Below are 24,422 nucleotides of genomic sequence, written 5' to 3'. Positions count from 1 at the left end.
AAAAACAGTCTTGTTTTTTAACAGGCAGCATTTTTTTCTGACCAGAAAATTAGCTGTTTCACTGGGAAGATTCACAAGGTTTCTGAGGGAGAAGTGAACTAACAGTGTTTTAAGAATTCTATAGGCAACTTCAGATCAGTGAGTGATAGACATAAAGGTCCTAGGATAATTTGTTTATTTAACTCAGGGAAACCAAGGCTTAGGAAGCAGCTCTAAATGCTGTGGAGCTTTGCTCTGCAAGAACTGAGAGAAGAGGGAGTGCCAAGGGAGAGACAACAGAAGATGTGTAATATGCGGAGCAAGACAATCCTGGGGGTGGAGAGACTGAAGCAGGGATGGGTCTGGGGGAGTAAGGAGAGAGAGTTGCAGGCAGTGTTAAACAAAACAAGAATGGATAAAGTCAATCTCTGGAAACCTACTACTTTGCAAGCTAACTAAAATATATATGTATATTCTAAAAGATCAGTTAAGCTGAAAAGAAATTCTTTAGAACAAAGATTTGTCACAATCATTGTCTTTGGGTCCCTAGAAAATTTTGTAAGGACCTTTCTGTCAACATAACTCAAAACTTTGGCTTAGACTTTTGAGAACTCTATAATCATAATCAAGTAGCATTTGAATCAGAATAGCTAAGATGGCTTTCCTGTGATACAAGGGCTCTGCGACCATAGGCTTATAAATGGTGCCCTTCAATACCAGTCTAGTTTGAGTGAAGCAGCACTCTGCCAGTGCTGCTGACTAAAGGGCAAGTTGAACTTTTGAATGCATGACTTTGAGTTTGAGGAATAATATCTACAGAGGGTGATGGCTCAGTTAATGTTATTCTCACCATGTTTATTAAGTTAAGGAACTCAAGCCCTAAGTCTTGGGTCAAAAAACTCTTCTTTAAAAACAGCTGCCACCTCCTCTCAGTGGAGTTAGAACGGCACTTGGCTGCAGCCTCCTCTTCATCCTTCTGGGGTATTTCAGTCAGATAAAACTTCCTTAGGCTCTGAAGCTGCTCTTCTACCTAAAACAGGAGGAAGGGGAGGAGAGTTAACAAATATTTTAAATAAAAAAGACAGATTTCATGTGAAGCCTGTATAGAATTAAACTGCAACTATATTTTTCAGTATTCTTTAAGTAATTATTGAGTATTATCAAGTTTCTAAAAACCATGAAAATCTGCTTCGATAGCTGAAAGACAGGAATTCCACTGAGTATCAAAGTTTATTGCCAATTGGAAATCTTTATTTTACTCCAGATTATTTTTACATGTTTTACAACTAGAATAATTTACTTCAGAGATCAGGTGGCTGCTCTGTTTGAAATTAAGTTTTATAATTTAAAAAAAAAGCACAGATAAAAATCAAGAAATACAAATCAGAAAAAAGTAAGTCAGCAAAAACCAGTTAGTACTTAATTTCTTACATATATGATTATTTGTTATTTTAATGTAATATTTAATGAATTCTCTGAAATGTTAAAACAATGTGTTTTGATAATATTCACCATCCACTTCTCCATCTTTCCAAGATCCATCCCTAGCTCTCCACTCCTTCCCAAGTTCTTTCCTCTTCTTTTGTGACTGTAACCTCCTGAGTTCAATTTGTGCTGCACATGTACACTTGTGGGCATGGGACCCTCCTCTGGAGTGTTGTCAGCCTGCCAGAGGCCAACGCCTCAAAGAAAACCGGCTCAGAGTTTAAGAACAATGGCTGCTCTTCCAGAGGACGCAGGGTCAATTCCCAGCACTCAGGTGGTAGGTGGCTCACAACCCCCTGTAACTCCAGTTCCAGGGGACCTGACACCCTCTTCTGATCTCCGCAAATACCAGGCATACACAGATGAGGCGCACAGGCACACATGCAGGCAAATCATCCATATCAATACACAATACAATAACTACAGCATGATACAATAATAAATAACAAGAAAACTGACTGTCCCCGACCCCAGTGGCTATCAACTATCAATAGCTCCTCAGCTAGAGCCCTTCTCAACCCTCCACGCTACAGCATTGACAGGCTGGATTTTGTGCAGATAACCACAGCTCCGGGGACTTCATGAGTGCAGTGGTCCTGGCATGTCCAGAGGACACTCCTCTGGACTCCTCAAGGACCCCTGGCTCTTACAATCTCTCCTCACTCTGCCATGGTGGGGTGGGTGAAGTCCATACCCATTTATGACCGAGTATCCTACTGTACAATTTATTTTTAATCATGGTGAGCCATAATAAAAGGGTACAAATAATGACAAATTTTCTGGGTAAGCATCAATAGTAAATACCTTCACAAGCTAATCTTATTAAGTCATACTACTTTGCCTCCCTAAAACTATGTTTCAGCATTTGTTAACCAATGTTAGCAGTACTCAATTATTTTAAATTACTCTCTTGAGCAGAGTTAATATACAATCAAATGTGTAACTATAGGTTAACAAGTAATGGGGTGATATAGAATTAGTAGAAAGCATTTTGAATAATATTTAATGACTAATAAGATAAGACTTATGAAACTCATAAGTTAGCAAAAGCCATGGAAACACAGTCTGACATTTCAAGCAATAGTCAGTGTACTTTGAAGGTTTTAGTGGAAATGAACTTAAGACAGCCTGCACTAGCTCTTGGGGCCAGAACTTCCTTCTTGATTTCCGTATTCTACTTACTATGTTGATGCCTGTTTCCTAGGCTCAAGCCATCTTTTTCTTAATTTTTTCTTCTCTTTATCCCTAGTGAACGACATGAAAGGATGCCCTTTCCATGAAGGAGTCTCAGATCCCTTACTAAGAATTGTTTATGTCCTTAGAGACCAAGTTACTTTTGTAAGAAAAACGCCAATAAGCAAACTGTTAAAACAAAGATAGGTCTGTGTACACACACGCAAACAACATTACAGGAGGAAGGCAACAGCAGCTCTACATGGAGTAAGTACAGAAAATCTTCCCTGTAGTGGAAGTTTGGGTTTCTTTAAAATCTCAGTTATATTATGTAAAGATGTTTTTGTTTTAATCCCAACTGTGGGATTTTATTTTGCCCTTTAGTTTGTGCACAGCTGATAACTGCCTCATGCAGAGGCCTGGTCTTTGCCAACTAGAGTTAGTTGAATTCTGAGGACTCTGGGAGATATAAATATGAGAGCCCAGAAAGAGAAGGGACGGTGGCTTGGAGAAGGCAGAGGAGGACTGCTTGCTGCATTTGCTGGTTTGTAGGTTACCTGGACTTCTGGATATCCTGAAAACTGAGGTGGGCATTACCCCCACAAGAACCTGATGACCCTAACCCAGCCAGAAGAAGTAAAGAGAACTATGTTCTCCCCTTTCCCTTCTATCCTTCTTTCTCTCCTACCTAGGTCTGGGGAGTTGGAAGGGAAGTAGAGATTTTAAGGAACCCCCAAATAAAGTAGAGTTTAAAAATAGTATCTACACTTCTCAGTACGTGACATTTGGTCTGGCTCTTTCTAGAGTGAGAGATAGAAAAGGAGGTCTTGGATGGAAGGAAATGGTATGAAAGCCCAAGCATGGAAGCACTGGCTTCAGCAGGGAGAACGCATGCTGTCTGCATAAATGAAGTTCACATTGTTCAGCTGCCTGTGAGAAGGAGTCCAGAAAGAAAATTGTACTGAGATAAGGCTGGGCAGGAAACTTCACCTTGCCTTCTACTCTAGCCAACAGAATCATGACACATCCTCATTAGTTTTGTGTAGCCCATAGTGACCAAGTGATGAGGGCTTGGACTAGGGAAACACTGGGAGAAAAATTGGGAGAAAGAGTTATACAGAAATATCTGATGTTTCATGAGTAGACCCATGAAAGTGTAGCCTTTGAAACAGGAAAGGTGAGGGAGAGGAAGCTGGGATGTTTACCAGCTGCCTGACAATGCAACTTCTCCAAGCCTCAGTTTCCCTCACATATGAAATGATAAGACATAGAAACATCAGTTCACAATGAAATTAGGACTTAGAAGCATGAGGCCTGATACAAAGTGAGTGATCATTGGAGGACAGATAAGCAGAGAGACTGAATGCAGGACTGAAATATTTAATAAGGCTTTTTACAAAAAGTTGGGAGCATATTCAATCTGGCATGCTTGAATGGTTACAATTCAACAAATACACTAAACATCACTACATTAAAATGTAGTAAATTTTATGTTAAATAAAGTATTCTTCAATAAATTTCAAAAACACCAAAGGAGATGGGCTATGAGGAATGAGATCCAGCTCAGTTTCTCATAGTAGGCATCTCCTAAGAGATGCTTAATGCCAAGAAGAGACGACACATGGCAAGGCTCTCAAGGGAGTGAAATGAACTGCAGGGGGATGAAGTCTATGCAGCAGGTAGAGGAATTTCATCTTCTTCCCATTCCAAGGGTTCACAATGAAAGGGAGGAAAATGATAGAGGGCAGATTGATGAGAACAAGACTCTAACTATAGACTAAGCACAGAAGGAACAATAGGAAAGGCAGATTTGAGATCAAGATTTTAAAGGAGATAGACAGGAAAAGACACAGCGAGAGACTATTACTGATCAGGGCTAGGCATGACCATATCACTTTGTTGGAGCCATGGGGGAGATGAGTGAACATGCCGGTAACTTGAGAAGTAGAAGGAAGTAGAGACAGTGAGCCTTGATGGTCTTGTTTCCCATAGTGTATGAAGTCCAAAGACATCAGCTAAGATTTGGGGGTGGAAACTGGGATAGGGTACCTGAGAATCACCAAGGAATATAGGCCAACTAGGGAGCATGGGGCGGGGAGTCCAGCAGAGGTAGAGACCCATAAGTTAGTAAAACCCCAATCATCATAATTATTCCTTTTGTGTCTGGAGGAATGTCTGGGAGCTTCGACAAAGAAGCTGAGCAGAATGTTGGACTGACCGAGTGTTAGGAGTTGGCGGGGTTCATTGGAGTAGAGGGCAGGGCATCGGTTCAGAGGATTGGAATGAGTAAGCAAGAGCTGATGAGGAAAAAGAAAACAAAGGAAGAGCAGAGGTGTAAAGGGTGACAGATGAGAGCAGTGCCAGGATTGGGACGGAATGACTGAAAGTGGGAAAACCAAAGGACATGCACTGTTTTAGGAAGTGTTGTTTATACAGCTAAGGCTCCGTTTCTACAGACGATCTTGGCCCCAAATGCCGGCATGGGAGATGGAAGGAGCTACTTAACCTGATACCAGGTAGGTGCCATTTTGGCCATGATGGTGCCAAGACCAAGCATGGCTTTGTAGCTGCTCCAACATCAAGGCTTCAGATTGGGTTAGGGTGGTGCTCTGTTTAAGATGCTGGTAGGAAGAGAGGGTCAGGGTATCAGGAAGGTAGAGGATAAAAGAGAAGGCAAGCATGCTCCCCAACCTTAGGCAGCTGAGAGGACCTTGCTCGATTAACACAGTGCCTGTAACCTTTCATAGAAGAGTTACCTGCATTCAGACACGGCTCCCTGGAACCAGAATTAAGTGAGGAGCAACTCCACCTCAGGAAGCTTCCCTCTGAGAGGCACAATCTTGAGGGGATAGTAGAGATTACTTGAAACATGTCAGAGCTTCAGAAGATGCTTGGGGCAACAGTAAAGACATCCAGGTATCATTCATTCAAAAATGAGCCAATCACTTCTATCTTCCTGTTCTGCCCATTTTAAACGCACCATACCTTGCTGCTGGAGAGATGGCTCATCAGTCAAGAGCATATACTGCTCTTACAGAGGATGTGAGGCTGGTGTCCATCACCCACACCAGGAATCTCGCAATCTCCCATAACCCCAGATCCAAGGAATTTGACACCCTCCTCTTACCTCTGTGGGCACCACACTCACATGCACACACACCCGACTCTCACACACATAATTAATAACAATAATAAATATTTTTAACAAAAGAACCACATCACTCCACTTTTGGAATTCAAAGGGATCCATGGCCTAAGTGATGGATATTTTAATAATAATTTGTTTATTTAAGATATCATAATGTTTACAGAGATGTACAAAGCATGTTTTAATTGTTTATATATTATTATGCAATAATTATAATATATTATATATTAATATTAGTCTAGGTAAACTACTTACTCCTTGAGGTTTTGCGTGGTTACTTGAAGAATACAGGGCATATAAGCAAATACAGGCACTGGTAGAGATACAAACTCTCTCCTTGGGTGGAATTTCTATACCCACAGAAAGACGGACAGAGGCCATCTTGCTGAAGCAGGTCAACGCTACGTGACATTACAGCCTTACCTCCTCAGATGACTTTCGAAATGCCACGTAAGCTTGCAGGACTTGTGACCTGTAGCTGATGCTTCGATCAAGCGTGTTTAATTCTTCTTCTAGCCATTTCACTTTAAGAGAAAGCAACGCCACTTCGTGGAGTTCAAGTTCATTTTTCTCTGTCACAATTTTTGCAGCTGCTTCTAATGCATGTGATGTCTCCTATGAAAGCAAAGCACAAGGGGTCAGGAGCTGACAGGGGAATCGTGAACATTCACATTCCATTACCCTTCGGCACATCCATCTCTTACGGTTATTAATTGAACTTGTACTGAGAACTTCCTCAATCAGAAAGGGGTATAACTTTCAGAATTCCAAAAAGGAAAGGAAAAAAAAAAAAAAAGCACTTGAAACTGCTTCCTTGGCTCTGTCCAAAGCTGAAGGCCTTTCTGGTGCTGAAGGTAGAGGCTTAGAGCATTAATACCCAGTGGCCACTTTACAGTCCTGAGCTGGCTTGTGCTGGGACTCTTGGCTCCTCAGCCCCTGGCAGGACTGTTGACCAATCCTAGCTAGCCTGGCTTACACTACTCGGACTCTCAGCTCCAGCTTTTAGCACCTCCCTGCCTCTCAGCTTCTTGGGAGTTTCTGCTTTTCTTAGATACCCTAGGAGTCTGCCATGGTTTTGCTGTGTAGCCCTTAGCTGACTTATTACACTTTGGGCTCAGGTATCAGGCCCTCAGCTCCTGGTCAAATGCTAGAACTCAACTATGCCACTTTCTTTCTGCTCCTGCTGCTGCCGCCACTGCCTATGCTGCGAGTGCCGGAAGCCCTGGGGGTCTTACCTGCTCATCATACAACTAGTCCAGCCTGTCCCATCATCTAGATCACAAGACAACTAAGAGATCGTTCAGGGGAGGAATTCCTTACTGCCTTCTGATACAACCCACGAGGATAGCAAAGGAGAGCAGTCCCTCAGACTAACCTCCCAATAGCAGGGGTCAGCCTACTTGTGCAGGCAGAAAAGGACCATGGCGCTCTGGTGCTTAGACTTTATCCTATCAGTGAGTGCCTGGCTATGTGGACTTTCCTGTTCCATCAATCACGCGCTTTATTTAAGGACCAATCAGAAGCCTCCTGTGGGTACAGTCTCACAAGATTGCTCTCAGACCTTAGTGAGAACTACCGTTTCTAGACTCAGAGCCCCCGGAGGTAGGGCGCGATGGTGCGGAGTGGGTAAACAGTCTCTGGGCGGGGCGTTTGGAGGGTCTGGCTTAGGTGAGACGATTTTGGTAACGGTATAGGCTGGAGCAGTGCTGTCTAGAGCAGTGGCTCCCGACCTTTCCAACACTGTGACCTTTTCATACAGTTCCTCATGTTGTGGTGACCCCCCCCACTATAAAATTATTTTCATTGCTTCCTTATGATTGTAATTTTCTTGCTGTTACAAATCATATTGTAAAATCTGATATGTGGGACTTCTGCTATGGTGCTATGGGACCCTGTGGTGGTTTGAGTGGGTTTTGCCTCACAGACTCAGGTGTTTGAATGCTTGACCCAGAGGGAGTGGCACTATTAGGCCTCATTGTGGCCTCGTTGGAGGAAGTGTGTCACTATGGAGGTTGGGCTTTGGGGTAAAATATTCAAGCTACACCCAATGAGAGACACACAGATAGACTCCTCCTGGCTGGCTTCAGATCGAGATGCTCTCAGCTTCTCCAGCCCCATGTCTGCCTGCGCGCCGCCATGCTCCCCGCCATGACGATAATGGTCTAAACCTCTACAGCTACAAGCCAGCCCCAATGAAAGGTCTGCCTTTATAAGAGTTGCCTTGGTCGTGATACTCTTCACAGCCATAAAACCCCAACGAAGACAGAGTCCCAAGGGGTTGTGAGCCGCAAGTTGAGGGCCACGGAGAGCCAGCGCCCAGAGGCAGAAGTCTGTGGCCTCAGGCACAGTCCTGATTGCCACGTTCCTTGCAGCTGGGCCGAGTTTCTTCAAGGCATTCATGAAGTTCCCAAAGCTGCCAAGATTCCATAATGACAGTTTAGCCAGTGGCCAGATAGAGGGCGGTGCAGGCAACAGCCCCATTCAGCATAACAGGACACAGAAAGAGTCTGTAAAACAAAGGCTCAAACTGGCCCAACCCTGGGTAGGTGAGCTAATTTGAGGGGAAAGTAAACATGAAAAAGGTGTTTACAAGGAAGACCTGTCACAGCATTAGCAGACAGTATTTAGCAGTGCTTAACGCCTAACTAATCGCCCTGAGGGAAAGCTGGTCTCGGATCCCTCTCAATACGTTGCCCGCACGTCTGCGCTGACGGTGAATAAGCGAACTTCTCACCGCCAGTCACACAGAAGGGCGGCACATGTAACTGTACACAGTACACAACGCTTGCTAACTGGCTACATTGCCGGATCGGACATTTGCTACACTTTGCTCTCACTGTTGGAGCGTTCTTCTCCACTCATGAAAACAAAGCACAAGGGAGAGTGTCTCACAAGAGAACGTCGGCTTGTGTTGGCAGCGGCCTCACACATGGTGTTTACGTTGCCTGTGGCATCAAGGAGCCATGTCTAGCAGCTGCCCGTGCCTGTGAAAGCGCACACTGTGATGGTCACACAATAGCCAAATCAGGTAACAGCACATTTCTCGGGATGTACCCTCATCATTAAGTGATACATGACTAAAAGCCACAGAAAGAGCCCTGTTAAATGTCCTGTGAACAAGGGAGGAATCAAGTAGAATTAGAGAAGCATTTTGTCCTCTCATTTGCAGCACAAGGGACACACACCATCCCTCATTGTATTTAATATGCTTTCCAGGAACCCCACTGGCTGCACTGAATTGCAATTTGCCAGCCCTGCTCTAAAACAGCATACCGCAGAATAAAAGAGGAGCACGGGATTTCTCCCCCTGAGTTCTCCATCGTGCTTCTAAAATCTAAAAGGAGAATGCCTTTAGACGTGGCTTAAGCATTTACAATGGAGATTTTTCTAAAACCTGTTCTGAAAAGAAGGAAAGGAAAACGAGAATGCTTGTCTGCAGTGAGGGTGCTGTTTGAGGGAGGGTCTTCTGTGGAAACCAGGAGAAGCCAGGGACGGGGCGGGGGGGGGGAGGCTTTTCTTGCTGATGCAGGTGAGTGTGAGGATTTTGAAAACAAAATCCTATGGCACTCAGTGTAGAGTGGAAGCCACTAGCCCAGTGTTCTCAACCTGTGGGTCACGAATCTCAGCTATTTACATAATGATTCATAACAGCAAAATTACAGTTGTGGAGAAGCAATGAGATGATTTTATGGCTGGGGGTCACCACAACATGAGGAGCTGCGTTAAAGGGTCGCAGCCTTAGGAAGGTGGAGGAGCACTGCTCTCACTAGAACCGCTGAACCCAAGCAGCAAGGACAGGGTAAGACAGAGCCACTGCTAGGGGAGGGGCGCTCCAGGTCTGAATATGGAGGGAGAAGCAAGGCTGTGTTCTGACTCGCCTCCTCGGAGATTACAGTGATGTGTGTTGTCTCTGGGACTCCTGTGTGACCTTATTCTTGGTTCTCAGGTGAGGACCAAGCACAGGCTAAGTACCCGAAACCATGGTTGCGATGAGTATAAATGTGCTAATAAATAGACACAAAAATACAAGTAATTTAGATGCACATAGTAGGGTGTGGGGTTTTTATGCCATTATTTGTTCTGTATTGACTTGATATTACATCTCTCAAAGGAGCTGGGATTAAGCTCCATAATGTTGGAAACAGTTTTTAAATAATTATTTACAACATTATGGTCTTGGAAGTAGTCTTCCTTTTTACCTTGGCTCGAATATCTAATTCCAGATATTTGTTCAAAATCTTCTCTGATTCAGACGGGCTCGAACCGACATCCAGTGCATTGGAAAGAACTGACGTGATTTCTCGAATTGACATTTCCACCTTGAGGAATAGAGAATGCATAGCCTTAAATATCAAAGGGTTTTATATTTTGATAATGCCCCTCTTCATATGATGCCATGCTAGTAGCCCATGAGTACATCCTTTTATTAACAGCAGTGACTATAAGCTGTCACCATACACGCCCTTGAAGAGCTTCTCCATATTGCCTACAAAGGATAACAATGCACTTGCGAACATGTTAGCAGAGATGAACTCATCTGTACGTTGCAGGAGAGCAATTGCTGGCACACAGGTAGAGGTGGTTGCATTTAGTCCTGTGGGCGGTTGCATTTAGGACTGAGGGGCTCTGAGAGACATCTTGTCCAGATGACGGCCAAAGCAGGGGCCTGCCTGAATCATTTCGCTGCTGTGCTGAGGGGATCGTGACTTGAGCTTTGGCTCATGAGAACCAGTGGAGTATATAGAATTTCATATGTATATATTCATATATATATACATATATGGCATTTTAACATTAGACCTTTATTACTGGCCACCTGGGGCAGGGGTTATTGATGAAGAACTGTTTGTCCAATCATAGGACCTGATGTGTAATATAGAGGAAGTCTAGGGAGGCACACTCTATCCTCCTGCACCGTTCACGAACACCAAATAAAAAATGTACACGTTATTTTGTGAAACTACCTCCCTCAGGTAGCCTTCCACGGATGCTGCTAATTGCTGTTTCTTCAGGGCAAATTCCTTGTGCGCTGTACACTGTTTGCTGAGGTGATCTGCTCGTCTCTGAATGCATCCCATCATCTCATGGATTCCCATCACCTGAGAGCTGAATGGAACAAGCCAGATGTTAGTTCACTTGACCTTGGTGTGGAAGCCCTGACAGGAGAGGACATTTGAAAACAGATATGCCCTTTCACGTGAGTATGACCTGGTACAAGCTTTAATAGCAGAAGGCAAGCAGTGATCGTACCGGTCGAGCAGGCTGCAAAGCCAGAATCTGCTTCTTTGTTTTAACTCAGTCAATCCTGAGGGAAAAAGAATGGTGGCTTCTGCGGCAGGCCCAATCTTCTTTTCTAAAGGTTTACTTTTTAATATTTCTCTAAGATACTCTGAGACTCTTATGGCGAAAGGCACAGTATGTTTACCAAGTTTTCCTGGGGGTATCATTTAAAAGCTTCATTTATTTCAAGATGCTCTTTGAATAGAAATGTGAATCAGCCAATTAACAAAGCGTTTGCTAACCCAATAGGGTAAAATATTTATCCATTTTGTTCTCAGTGGTTATGACTGCTCAAGGCTATATTCACTAGATAAAAACCTAGTTATCACTAGCAATTAGGTATCAAATATGCTTGTCCATATTTGATGCCTCACATTATCATTTTTCCACCCTGTGTTGTTGACCTCATGAGACAGAGATGACATAAATGGTATAACTTTCAGGTCAGCTTTGAGTTGGACTCCAGTTGTTCCCATCTGCAGAAACTGAGCCACTGAGTGGACACCTAGCCATTCCCAAGATTTCACAGTACAAGAAATGAAAAAGCACTATGGACAGGATGAACACTTTCCAAATGTTCAGCCTATGCCTAACATAGGACCTTGTCTACCATTTTAGAAATCCAAGTCTTTCATTTCCCTCTACCCATTTTCCTTCAAATACTAACAAAGGTTAGCATGATAACTCTTTAATTCTCCTGAGAATTTTTTGCTTTCTTTCGTTCTTTCTTTCTTTCTTTCTTTCTTTCTTTCTTTCTTTCTTTCTTCTTTCTTTCATCTCAGAGCTAGGTACATATTTTTGGAATTGTGGCCTCAAATGATTAATTTGTGAGTCACTACAAATAAATTAAATTGGTAATGAAATGAGGACAAGATCAGAAATTACCTAGGGGTACAGTAATGTCACTCGAATGTCTGTAAGGATGCTTTCAAAGTAAGGCACTCTTGGAGGTGTCTTGTAGGAACATCAAAGGTCCCAGACAAGCACAGTTGTGAAATATGCTATAAAGCCACTATGAGGTAATATTGTTTCTGGTATATAATGCTCCAGGCATACTTAGAACAATTAGTTTTACATCTTAGTACTCATCGTCAGGGAAGAAAATAATAAAAATACCAGGGGAGTTTTAGAAATAAATCTTACTGATAGAAACCCACGCATTCTGTAAAAGCTCTTTCCCCACAATATGAGTTACTTTGACTAGGCTCTAGGCTAAGGTGTGATATACCAAAAAGGTCTTCAAACGACAGTTGTGGTATGAGCCATATGTTCCAAGTTTTCTATAGAGTACTACAATCTAGAATGATAAAGATAAAGTGACAATGTGGCACTATGGAAAAGGTACAGAGGAAAGGGTAATGGAAGGGACAGGCAGACATGGAAAGAGGAAAGATGGTGGGAAGTGGCAGAAAATGGATGGCAATTTGCGAGCTATTGGCACAATTTATAAAAGTAATATAGAATTTGAAAAGAGAGCTGTGCCAACCAAGATGAAGGATGTTCACTTTTACTTCTGGGTCACCAGGAAGCTCCTTACCCCCAACCCCAGCATGCACCCTGCACCCATTACAGTTAGATATTTGTTATTACTCACTCTTAGGATAGAGGTCTCCATGAAGGTAACTGGAAAACAACTACAATTTTTGAAAAGGCTACTCCCTAGGGGACAGCAGTTGTCAGTAAATAAGTTAAGCAAAGAAAGATACTATTCACAGTATTCTTTGGTTCCCAGCCAGCTTTGAGAGAGAGTCAATGTTGATTCCATACAACTCTCTGTCTCTCTGTCTCTCTGTCTCTCTCTCTTAGTTGTATGGAGTCAACATTCAGTGTCTTTCTAAATTGCTCTTCATCTTATTTTAATTTTTTTTTTCATACCTTGCCAGTCACAGAATGGCAGAAGCAAGATTTAAATCTGGATATCTCATCTTATAGTCAATTCTTTTTTCTTTCTTTTTCTTGCACTTTTTCTGAGTATGGAGCATTTGACATAGGTCATAGTGAAGTATTTCCTCCCATCCCTGGATTTCCTTTATTGACTGCTGCTGACTTGCATACAAACAGATTGACCTGGTTGACATGCTCTTTTGATATTGGTTGCTTACTCTAGTTAAATGCTGTGTATTCATATAGTCTGAAAAGTGGCCACTAGAGGGACATAATACCTTATTCAAACTGTGTATCTTGAAGGTCCCTCCAGCACAAAGAAGACAAAATAAGAAAACAAAACCAAAATCAATCATTTCTTCAGTAAAAATAGCACCTTTTGCAAAACTATATCTTAATTTTGATGAATCAAAACCAAATAAAATAGGATCTGTTCGTTTCTGATTTTTTTTTAATCACCTAGGGGATTCATTTTTTTTTTCTTATCAGGTACTGTATGTATTGTACTGTAAATTCCTTAAGGGTAAGGCTGGTACCTTACTTACTTACTCCTTAATCCTTTAAGCTGAGCTACAAGGATTAATAACTGGGAGAGTAATACTTTTTTTTTATCATTTACACTTTATTCACTTTGTATCCTCCCATAAACCCCTCCCTCCTCACCTCCCCCTTCCTCATGCATGCCCCTCCCCAAGTCCACTGATAGGGGAGGTCCTCCTCTCCTTCCTTCTGATCTTAGTCTATCAGATCTCATCAGGACTGGCTGCATTGTCATCTTCTGTGGCATGGTAAGGCTGCTCCCCCCTCAGGGGGAGGTGCTCAAAGAGCAGGCCAATCAGATTATGTCAGAGGCAGTCCCTCTTCACATTACTATGTAACCCACTTGGACACTAAACTGCCATGGGCTACATCTGTGCAGGGGTTCTAGGTTAGCTCCATACATGGTACTTGGTTTTAAAAAGTCCAAGACAGAGTTCCAACTCTCTGAGCCTGAAACTATCTACTTTCTCTGCAGCCTGGGGACCTTGAACTCTTGGTCCCTCTGTCTCTATCTCCTGAGTGCTGAGATTAGGGACACATCGTGCCTGGGTAACATGATGGTAACATAGTGGTAACATGATGCCGGGGATCAAACTCAGGGCTTTGTACAGTCCAGGCAAGCGCTCTACCCACTGGACTGCATCTCTAGACCAAGTAATGGCATGTTAAAGCTCAATAAAATATGGTCTGATCAACGTTTAAAGAAAAAGAACACATAAATTTAAAGGGTAATATATATATACATATATATATATGCAGAGTAGCCATATTAAAAATATCAAGATATGCCCACTGGTATAATAGTGAAATGGCTATAACATTAGTAACCAACCACTTTCTGATTGGGAAAGTGATAGTCTCTTGTCAAATGGACATGCCGTCAAACTGAATTCTGAACACTTACATGCTTACATTCATACTCGTGGATCAGTGCTGCTCTCGGCCTCCCTCAGAGAGTCTTCCCTTGGCCATAGGCACGAGTCTGTGGAAAGACTCATCCATGGTTCAAGTACAAAGAATAACTGACTGTGGCATGATTGACCCTAAATGGGACACTGGCCCGTCCAAGGCTCAAAGCACAAAGATGGTGTAGAAGGAACGTAAGGGCAGGAGGATGGAGAGGGGTGCCGGGAAACAGCGACTTTGCAGGACTGTTGCACTGATAAACTCCATGCAGCTGTGGTCAGCTGCACAAAACCTACAGAAGGTTCGGCCATCACCATTTCCTCAGGCAAGGGATGGAGAGATTATAAGGCCTCACCTCTCACTGAATAGATGCAGAGTTCTGGGGGAGGTGTTATCATTTTATTTGGTGATATAGCCTAGTATGTGGCCCATGTTCTGGTAGATGACTTGCTACTAGTACTCACGCAAACAGCCATAACTATATTCACTGGGTCACACACACACACAAAACAAACAAACAAGCAAAACCAGAGTAGAAGAGGGGCTTGTAGGAAAAACGAGGTTTGAGTCAGGGAAGAAGAGAGATGAGAGAGGGTAATGATGGTAAAAATGACCAAAATTCAATATACAATGTATGAAATTGTACAAAAAATTTTAAAGAAAAAACAAGTTATCCTGAAATCAGAATTTCTTAAATGTCATAGTAATCGTATCCTATGGCTTGTGGATCAATGGCTATACTTTATGCCACTTGCAGACTGCTGATGACTTGCATACAAATAGATTGACCTGGCTGTCTAAGATGCCCACTTTCTTCTTTGGTGTGTTAGGACTTACAGTTTAGTTCACGGATAGTGAACTAAATAGTTTGGTTCAATATCCTCTTCCCTCCTCTAATAAAGCTTTATGATACACTCAGAGTCACCTTGCTCTGATGAGAATGATTGTCAGTTCTGTCCCACTTCTGTCTGCAGCGCACTCCCTCCTTGGCTGGGGAAGCTGCCAATTGCCCTGCTTTCCCAAGCCAGCCCTTTTCTTCTCTGTGTCCTCAACAGATCACCTTCCCTGACTGGATGCTTATCTCTCCCATCTCTCATTCCCAGTAAGAATGTAATGGTAGCGTCTACCCCCTTCCTAATCCCAGGGCTACCCTGCTTTTAGGTTTCCTTAACAAGCCCTGATCTGAAGATTATAGCCAGCCCAGCTGCCATCATTTTCATTTAGAACTTCCCATGCTAATTCCAGTCTCTTATTTCCAATCCTTTCAAACATGGGTAGCACACACAGGAAAGTTTTTTTTTTTCCAGTGCCTTAATAGTAAATGGCTTGAACAAAGGATAAACTGTTATTCCCCAATTTGCTAGCTCTTCTCACATGAGCTGAAGAAAAGTGAAAAGAATTTTGTCATTCACAAGGAACAAGTGCTATGACATTACAGCCGTATTCAACTAATAGTGGAGCGTGGGTTGATGGCGACTAAAAGAAATCTGATTGAAGCAAATCACGGTGCCCTGTTATTCTGTTCCCACTGTAAGGCACACTGCCTTTGCACATCTGATGGGGAAGAGACAAGGATGGCCAATGGGCTAATCATCTGTGCCTCCTGATTGTACTGGAAATATTGATTGACCTTTGGATTTTCTCTGGGCGAATAGATTTTTTGGTGCCTGTCAGCAGTATGAGCATGAGGCACATGTCAGATTATTTCTGATGCTGGCTTTGGCATTCAGACATGCCAGATTGAGAAGTCTTCTTCAGACATTTGTCAGAAGTTGCATCATGGGGCATTTTATCCTGTATTCACTAAGTCAGACGAGGGAAAGAAGGGAATGTTTGTTTGTTTTCTTCAGAAAAGAGAGACATATTGACTTTTGCTTCTTGAATAGACTGTTGTGTTTACTGTAGGAAAGCACTCACCCTTTCTCAGCATCTGTCACAAGCAGAGGCTGGGGGAGGGGAGAAAATCCCAAAGTTAATGCATCCTAATGATTCATGCTGAAGCGTGGCAAGTCGCTTTCAACCCTTTCATAAATTACTATTGGCAGCCCATCTGGATTAGGAGCGGAACCAGATGGTGAGCACTTGACAGCTTACTCTGTCTCTGAGGAAGGGATCAGCTGACCAGAACTTTCTTCCCGTTTATGGCAAATGATACTTGGAAGATGGGGTCAGGGGGATCCTCCTATCCTCAGCTTGCTGCTCCTTTTAACAGAGACTTGTCCTTTCTTGTGTGTGACTCCCTTCATTTTAGAAGAGACCAACACTGTCTCCTTTTTATCCTTGCTTTGAAAAAGTGCTGCTTGGACTGCAAATGTGAAAAGCATGCTTATTTTTGCTGATTTTTTTTATATGTTTTGCACATTCATGAAGCATGTCACACACACACATTTTGTAGGTGCATGATAATGGATACCCGGAAAGTAAGAAAGTAAGCGGTGAGCGAGGCTCAAGTTACAGGCGCCTAAGTTCTGGTCCGAATGGGTGAAGGACTAATTCCTGCAAGGCTATAGGGACCAACATATGTGTCTCGTGAGAAGAACGCCATAGCTGGATTCTAAATGAACTCACACATGGAGATGACATTATTCCTTTTTGTAAAAGGGGATTGAAAAATACTGTACCCAATAACCACCAGGCTATGAAGTCAGAGCAGGACAGTCAGGCATTTTACCAACCATCTGCTACCTTTCTGGTCATTCTTCCAAGGGTCACAAATCCTTCAGGAGAGGTCATGTGACTCTGATCCGACCCCAGAAGACTGATTCTGGACTGGGAGTACTGAGAATCCCAGAAGATATCATTACAAAGCTGGTAAGAATGAAGGAGCAATGAGGGGAGAACAAAGAAATCAAATGCCAAAGAACAAATGCCACCCCATCAGGCAAGAGCATAGTCATGCTCCAAATGAGTGAGGCAAGGCTAAGACCCTCAGCCATCAGCAGAAAAATGCTCTCCAGCTCAAACAAAGCAAGTGACCCTGAAATAAACAAATGTAAAACCAGAGACAGGGAAAAAGCAACCCTCAAAATGAAGGAACAAGAGACCCTGAAACACACACCCTACCTCTAGATGAAAAGCTGTTGGCGACCCATGGCTGCTGAGAGAGGGAGAAGGTGCTTTCTTCGTCATGGGTTATACAGTCCCGAGTGGTCAGACCTAAACACGTGTGCGTATGAGCAGCACTGAGCGGTGTAGGTAGGTTGTATGTATGTATGAATCTCTGTCTATCTGTATATGTGTACACACGTGTAATGTATATACACATGTAACAGTAATAATCATAGAAGAGGTCATGAACTTGAGAGGCAGTGGTGGGGAACAAGGGAGGAACTGAGAGAAGTGGAAAGAGTGGACATGAAGAAGATACAGTACTTGTGTAAGAAATTTGAAAAAAAAAATTAAAGGAAAATTTCAGCTAACAAAAGAGAAAGCCAGCCAGGAAGTCACTGAGAACACAATACAATGCAGGAAAGGAACAGGGGCTTCCTTTGCAAGATACAGCAGCACAAAGACAGCCTGCTACTGACTGATCGACTCCCATGGCCTTCTTATGAGAGGGAAATACGAGCCATATGAAAGCAACATTTAAAAGGATGATGGCCGAAATGTCTTATGACTTACAGTAGGTTTAGATAAAATGGCGCAACAAAAGATAAACATGTAAATACACATATTTGAGATCATTAGGAAGGTATAAAGCTGCATTTTTATGAATCTCCTTCCAACACATTTTTTGTTGCTTTTTTTGTTTTGTTTTGTTTTGTTTTGTATTTTCCCCACCACCAACACATAGCATTAGGCCATGCATTCAATTTTCGGTCTGTTTTCACCTACTTATGACTATCATTACATAGTCTTCACAAAATTCATTTCCATGTGGATTTATATTGTTCTGTGGCATGCTTAAACTGGTCAAACACTTTTCTATGTAAGGGAACTACTGGGTCGTCTCCAGGTTGGCATCATTCTGACCAGCACTGTGGCGATCACCTCCCTGTGAAGCGTGTCTACTCACATGCCCTTCTCTATCTTTCCTTTCTAAACTCCCCAAGCTAAGAGAACTTCCTCAGCCACACAGGGCAGAGTTTCTGACCTTTTAAGACAGCCTCCCTCTGCTGTCTCTGCTCTCCCCAAGCTTTTTCCCCCTAATAGGGCTCAGGTAGCTTCACACCACATCATCAACATCATAAGAAATTACATTTGCATCAGAATGACTAACTTGTAGATATTTTGCGAAAAATAAATTGATAGATACTCTTTTAATGTAGTCCAAACTTTACGTTATACTCTATACTAAGAGTCTAAGAATGAAAAAGAAACCATCAACCTTGACAGTGTTTGTTAGCCATTTTCTCTACAGTTAAAAGAACAGCTTATTATAGACATGAGAATATTTGAAAAGCAGCTGAGTTCAAGCTGTCATAAGAACTCAACTTTGTAATTCCCCAAATTTTAGTATGTGACATTTACTACCCAAATATATCCTCAAACTCCATTAAGACCAGTTACCTCTTTTTTTTTTTTTTTTTTTTTTGGTGGGGAGTGGGGTAGGTAGGACAGGGTTTCTCTGTATAGCCCTGGCTGTCCTGGAAATCACTTTGTAGACTAGGCTGGTCTTAAACTCAGGGATCCACCAGCCTCTGCCTCTGGAATGCTGGGATTAAAGGTGTGTGCTGCCACTTCTGGCCCACAACAAGTTATTTTTAAATTCTGAAGTATTTGGTGGAACTCTTACAGAATACAATCACAAACAAATCTGCTAGGCAAGAGAAAATGTTTCTATTTATTTTCTTTATTTTTATTTTCGGAGGGCTGGCATTGTTTTTGTTTTCCATTTATGGTTAAAACAATACATTCTTATTATGATGTGTCTTCTCTCTGATGTCATATCATGCCTGCTCCTGAATAGTTCAAGTGACCTATTCGGAAACTATCGAGAAAGGAAGGTGAGAGTTTCCTTAGGTGGTTTAACTCTCTAGGCAATATCAACCTGTGAGGGAGGTGATATATCCAGCACTGACAGGACTAAGGAATGAATGATCTAGTATAGCAGAGTGAAAAGGAAACAAAATGGGCAGATACAGGAAGTGCAAAGGGCTACAAAATATCACATAGTAGGTGATCATGCTGGAGGTCCTGGCCTGAGGAGACGTAGTCTTCCCTGTGGTTCCTCCAATCCCAGCCCTTCACTCAGCCTCCTCTGCTCTCCCTGTCAGAATTATTGTTATTCAGAAGAATGACTTCTCTGAAGTCCTGTGCACAACAGCCTCTGTTCTCATGGCTCCCCTTTTCCTAAAGCTCATTGACTTCATGTGACCCCTCATGTGACCTACTGGATGCCAGTAGGTCCTTGCAATTCTGAGACAGGTTTGTGTACCTTTGTCTGGCCTTGAGGTCATAGCCATTTTCTGTTCGCTCAATACTTTTAAAAACAAACTCAGAGAGAGAACTATAGAAAAGGTGAAGCTGGAGTTGAAGCTAGCAAGGGAGATGAAATTCCTCTTGGGCATACTGGAATAAAAGAGAGGCCAGGTCCCTGAAGCAACCAGGTTTCTTGCGATCAATGACAGCTGAGTCAAAACAGAAAGACTAACAGCTAGCTGTGCAACAGAACACTTCAGACAAGTGACGCAGTCCTCCACCTCCGACTGCTGTGCACACATCCTACTTCAAGCTGTTGAACCTCTTTGCTCCCCAGGTCATAGTCTGCAAAACAGGAACAGTGTTGGATCGGGCACGCCATAGAGGGCGATCGTTAAATCCATCAAGGGCTGCATCGAGGGCGATGGTTTCTATGGCTGCGCTGCCCTTTCTGATGCAATGCTGCTCTTCTTTGTTGGGTCCTCTTACTTCCCAGGGATTTGCACAGTAGATAGCTCTGGTTAGTCGGTCCTCCCTTTGACCCCAGAGGCTGAAACAGTTCCTGCCACACAGCCTCTTTATATCACATACCATACAGTACTTCCTGCTACAAAGGGACCTTTCAATTATAGATTGATTTGTTGGTTGGCTCTTGCCCCCAGAATGCAAACAGCCTGAGGACAGACGTCGCAATAGATGCTTGAGATCACCTACTTTACCAAACACTGAACACGGTGTTGGAATGAACAAATGAGCAAATGAACTTCTGCCCAAAGTTCATTACCATCTGTAATATCAACCATGGTGGTAGTAGCCAAAATAAACAATACCTGAGGGGAAGGATAAACATAATCTTGATTAACTGACAGTTCTTCCTCAACTCTGAGCAATAAGGAGAAAGAAGAATTGATATGAAAGAAATCACGGTCTATTGGGTCAAAGCAGATGATACTTAAAGTTACACAGAAGCAAAATATGCGCCTAGGATGTAACTAATATGTTTAATTTCACCATGATAAGACAGAATAAAAAGTGGTACCACCTTTTATGCAGCGATAGAAACTGAGCTAATAGAAGCTCACATATACATAAAACTCTTAAATGAATCTTAGCAGACAAGAAAGGTAAGAGTATTTCACCAAGCAGGCTGGTCCTGCTGTGTGTTTTATGTTTTGAGCTCTGAGGTGGAGATGAACGCTGAGAAAGGAACAGAGATCCCTCGCTCTTACCCATCGCTATCCCTTAAGCTCCAGACCTCGCGCTTCCAACTACCTCAGCTTCCTGGGGCTTAATACCAAATGCTGTGGTAGCAGGCCACCTCTGGTTGAGAATGATGCCAATCAAAGTCTAGGAGGAGGTGAGGGGACCTGAAGCCAAGGGCTTTCAGCCTTGCTGTGAGTCTAAATTTGGCTGCCATCACATTTTATTCCAGGTAATTTGTGCCATAACTGCATGCAGACACAAAAATATCATAATACAATGCCTCTTGCTCATATGACAGATGTTAGCATCTAAAACGATTTAAAAAAAAAACACTCAATGATAGAGAATTACCGTTAAACTGAAGGTTAGATTTAGAGGAAGCAAGAAAATGTGAACATTACGACTATTTATTCTGTGAGGCTGCTTGGAGTTCCAGGATCAGAAAACAGTCCTAGGACTGTATTCTTCACAGAAGAGCAATGGCGAACATCTCAGATTCATCCACACCACTTTATCTCAGATAAGTATTGCCAGGTCCAAAGGAAACTCAGACCAAATGGTTAACTGTGGTGCCTATTAGAACACCACAGTGCATGCTGGCCTCATGGCTCACTCAGTACGCGTGGCTCCTCTCGGCCCTTCCCACCCTGTTCCCTACCCTAAGCATCTCCAGCTCACGGGCCTCCCTATGACCTTGCCATTCTGGCCATGTGCTGTCCTGCTCCTCTCTCTTCCCTTCTTTAGTCTCCCTTCTCTCTCTCCTCTCACAGCCCAGTTCCATTTAATCTTGTTTTGTCTACTACTTTCTCTCCAGGCTGTGGACTCTTCCAGATGCCTCTGGCTGTGCTCTCCCTCAGATCTACAATAGAAACCTCCTTAACCTTGGAGCGGTCATGTCCTCATTTCACTCAAAGGTAAACTTCTGAGATTTATTATTATTATTAACAGTAAAAAGTTAAATAATAGGGCCTCTGAAATTTCTACCTGCTGATATTCCAATTCTTAGTTCTGCCTTTGATATCTGAAGAGAAGTACTTATCTTCTCTAATTCAACCATGACCTTCCTGTTTAATGTAAATGAGCACCACTGTTTGGAATGCCTCACCCTGATGCAATTATTTGAACCAAGTATGTGGCTCTTAGTATTTTGCTTTGAAAGCTCTTTGTATAGATTTTTATAACTAAAGTAATTATGTATTGGGCATTTTCTTTCTGCAAGAAATGGTGTTATGTTATTTAACTTGAAAATGTTAGATGGGAATTTCCATTTTACAGAGGAGGAAAAGAGATTCAGAGAGTTAGGTCCCACCATTAGGCTGGGAGTGGTGGCATAAGCCGTTAGTCCCAGCACTTGGGAGACAGAGGCAGGTGAATCTCTGTGAGTTAGAGGCCAGCCTGGTCCAGGAGAGTCCAGGACAGCCAGGGCTATTACACAGAGAAACCCTGTCTCAAAAAACAAAAACAAATAAATAAAAAGTTATACCATCACCCTGGCTTTCTGAATGCACATAGCAAAACTTCTTGAAATAGAATCTTGAGTTTCTGATCCATGCCATTTTGGAAGAGTCTGCTAGCAGGAACCTTGGTGTCTTGTGACCTGCTGGTGCAGATGCTATCTCAAAGTCTAGGAACCCATTGTGATACTCTCTATAGACATTTTCACATGTTCAAATGTCTGTTTGTTGTCCTTGATGTGATTCTAAACTCTACCTTCACTCCAGAGTGGCTGTGGCCACAAAGTTCCTTCTTGGAAAACTACTCTTTCCTTTGCTGGGAACCCAGGTATGTGGAGATGGATCAGATGAAGAAAGGGGAGCAAGTCCCAGAAAGAATACATGGAATTGAGGTCAGCACACATGCTGTCCCCTGGTTTGCAACTGGGATTCTAATGCATTTGTAATTTGGCTTTTAATGGATTTCTAGTTCACATCTACTTTCTGAATAAAAAATGTGCTTTGCCAAGAAACAATTTTTTTTTAACTTTCAGTTCCTCCTTCAAAATGGAAGTGACATTGATTTGTAAGATTATGAAATCTCATGGCAAGCAAATATCTTGTTCACATTTCTGAGATGCTGACAGAAACATACTCTAATTCTTTTAAAAATCAAATTAGTTAGCTATTAATTTAACTTTCTTACAATGGTTCTAATTACTTGTTTTTCTTTTAAGACCCAAACTGCCTCCTGAAAAGACAACGTGATAAATTCCTCTTTGCAAAATGAGGTGAGAATAAAAATCAGGACTAGAAAGAACAAGGGAGACAAATGATTTGGACAAATGAGTAAATAAATATGCAAGCCATATAAAATGGATGACTAGAAACAGAAGGGAATAAGGAGAGAGGGGAGAGGGAGGAAAAAGATGAAATAAAAGCACTTCAATCAAAAATTCAGGTATCAAAATCAAAGCATTTTAGATGAGAACAAAGCAGATTAAGTTTACCAGTAAAAACCATTCTAACTCTTCAGAGTGAAGACTGAAACTGGAAAACTAGTTTCTGAGTAAGAAGCAGGAGTTAAACTTCCCAGTGTACCTTAACTGACCGGGAAAAGACAAATGTGTAAACTGGAGAAACAAAGCAAAAACTCAAAAACTGTGATGGTACCAGCTTCCTACCTTAAGGGGAAGGTTCTAAATCAGGGCTCAGAAGTGATCCAAGAGCCCAGAACTCTCGCAGGATTAAGAAGTCAGGGATCCATTGCTCAGTTGAGAGACATCTGGATTGTTTTCCGGATTCTGGCTACTACAAACATGGTTGAACAAATGTCCTTGTTGTATACTTGAGCATATTTTGGATATATGCCTAGGTGTGGTATAGCTGGATCTTGAAGAAGCACTATTCCTAATTGTCTGAGAAAGCGCCAGATTGATTTCCAAAGTGGTTGCACAAGTTTACATTCCCACCAGCAATGGAGGAGGGTTCCTCTTTCTCCACAACCTCTCCAGCAAGTATTATCATTTGAGTTTTTGATCTTAGCCATTCTGAGGGGTTTAAGGTAGAATCTCAGGGTCATTTTAATTTGCATCTCCCTGATGGCTAAGGACCTTGAACATTTCTCTGCCATTCTATATTGCTCTACAAATATTCTCTGTTTAGCTCCATATCCCATTTTTTTAATTGAATTACTTGACTTGTTGCTTTTTAACTTCTTTGGTTCTTTATATATCCTGGATATTAGTCCTCTGTCAGATATAGGGTTGGTTGGTGAAAATCCTTTCCCAGTCTGTAGACTGTCATTTTGTTCTGATGACATTGTCTTTTGCTTTACATAAGCTTTTCAGTTTCATGAGGTCCCATTTATTGATTGTCGCTCTTAGAGCCTGTGCTCTTGGTGTTCTGTTTAGGAAGTGCCAATGAGTTCTAGATTTTTCCCCATTTTTCTTCTAACTGATTTAGTGTGTCTGGTTTTATGTTGAGGTCTTTGATCCACTTGGACTTTAATTTTGTGCAGGATGATAAAT

General features: G+C 42.3%; 1 protein-coding gene across 5 annotated transcripts in view; it reads right to left on the bottom strand.

Moving 5' to 3' along the window:
• Positions 1 to 24,422, bottom strand: part of Ccdc141 (coiled-coil domain containing 141) — a 163,832-nt gene that overhangs the window by 39,882 nt on the left and 99,528 nt on the right. For all 5 annotated transcript variants that reach the window (XM_060390407.1, XM_060390409.1, XM_060390408.1 and 2 more), the window contains 4 exons: positions 10,750 to 10,891; positions 9,985 to 10,104; positions 6,209 to 6,400; positions 830 to 1,009 (listed from right to left, as the gene is read on the bottom strand). In XM_060390407.1, coding sequence (XP_060246390.1) covers positions 830 to 1,009; positions 6,209 to 6,400; positions 9,985 to 10,104; positions 10,750 to 10,891 — 634 coding nt within the window. The remainder of the gene's footprint in view (positions 1 to 829; positions 1,010 to 6,208; positions 6,401 to 9,984; positions 10,105 to 10,749; positions 10,892 to 24,422) is intronic.

Source organism: Meriones unguiculatus, chromosome 8 (assembly GCF_030254825.1).
Source record: "Meriones unguiculatus strain TT.TT164.6M chromosome 8, Bangor_MerUng_6.1, whole genome shotgun sequence".
Classification (NCBI taxonomy): Eukaryota; Metazoa; Chordata; class Mammalia; order Rodentia; family Muridae; genus Meriones; species Meriones unguiculatus.
This window is presented reverse-complemented; position numbering and strand designations above follow the sequence as displayed.